Source organism: Melanotaenia boesemani, chromosome 23 (assembly GCF_017639745.1).
Source record: "Melanotaenia boesemani isolate fMelBoe1 chromosome 23, fMelBoe1.pri, whole genome shotgun sequence".
NCBI classification, from domain to species: Eukaryota; Metazoa; Chordata; class Actinopteri; order Atheriniformes; family Melanotaeniidae; genus Melanotaenia; species Melanotaenia boesemani.
This window is the reverse complement of record NC_055704.1, coordinates 18,074,595-18,075,688: the sequence shown is the minus strand read 5'-3', so window position 1 is coordinate 18,075,688 and position 1,094 is coordinate 18,074,595. Positions and strand designations below refer to the sequence as shown.

Below are 1,094 nucleotides of genomic sequence, written 5' to 3'. Positions count from 1 at the left end.
ACATGTATTTGTTATCACAGAGAATATTAATTCAGACAGAGGCTGTCAATGAGCCTGACTAATGTAAAGCAACCTCATTTGTTTATAGTAGGGCTTCAGGGCCAAAGACATGAATCACTGACACCACGTCAGCCTGACTGTGACTAATAAAGCGAGAGTTGACCGTTTTAAACAGTTGAAAAAAAGACTGGGCTCTGTTTTGCCTCTTTAAATCACAAACAAATCAAGCTGTAACGATGTTATGCTGTTGTACTTTTATGTTACAGAATGAATGGCTGCTGATCATCCAGGGTTAACGCAGAGCAGGGCTCCAATTGGCTGAGAGCAGCAGGAAGTCCAGCAGCTGAGCCACTGTCATCTGACTTTGACGCAGGCGCCTCAGCTTCCTGAAAGTCGGCAACAGCGGAAAAGCTCAACATGGCTCCCAAGCTCGAGGTTCCAGTTATCATCTGGCTAATGTTTTCCACCCTGATCTCTCCGGCTGAGGCTTACGACGCGGGTGACGCTTTGGCCCTATTGCTAGGGACCATCCTGACCATAGTGGGTTTCTGCGCCTGTCTCGGCTGGTATGCGCGCAAGCGGAACGGGGTGCTGTGACGATGAAGAGAGGGTGTTCTCCTCGGATCTGTCCTGCTCTGTTACCATGCACTGTCTTTAAACTTTATGTGGTCTCCAATGTGTTCCTGGCGCAATGTTTATGTCACGAGCACTGCTAAGAAACGTGCCTTATTGGAATTAATGCGCTAAGTTAACCGTGAGCCACGTGGAGCTGGAGAAAGATGGAAGAAAAGACCCAGGAAGGAAGTACCAAGAGAGAAACTGATTTTCTGCACGCTGATCATGGACCAAACACTGTTGCCTTCGATAATAAAAAAGACTGCTGCAGTATTTAGGCTGCTCTCCTTAAATATTCCTGCAATTATTCTGCATACTATTTTGTGCTTTATATGATCACTGAGATTCCTGATGTATTCGTTCAAGACAAAAATTGCTTAGTCGGAAGCACAATAACACATTAATTGTTTCCTTTGCAATCTATGCTATAAAAATGTTGCTGTAGCTTTGTGAAGATTAAACTCGTTCTCTGCTCTTCA

General features: G+C 44.9%; 1 protein-coding gene across 1 annotated transcript; it reads left to right on the top strand.

The window, feature by feature from the left end:
* The first annotated feature begins 340 nt into the window (after window positions 1-340).
* Window positions 341-1,094, top strand: LOC121634716 (small integral membrane protein 30-like). Its single transcript, XM_041977593.1, has one exon. The coding sequence runs from the start codon at window positions 418-420 to the stop codon at window positions 595-597; it is 180 nt and encodes a 59-aa protein (XP_041833527.1). The 5' UTR covers window positions 341-417; the 3' UTR covers window positions 598-1,094.

Coding starts and splice junctions, on each gene's coding strand:
- LOC121634716 (XM_041977593.1), top strand. CDS start 418: ATGGCTCCCAAGCTCGAGGTTCCAGTTATCATCTGGCTAATGTTTTCC.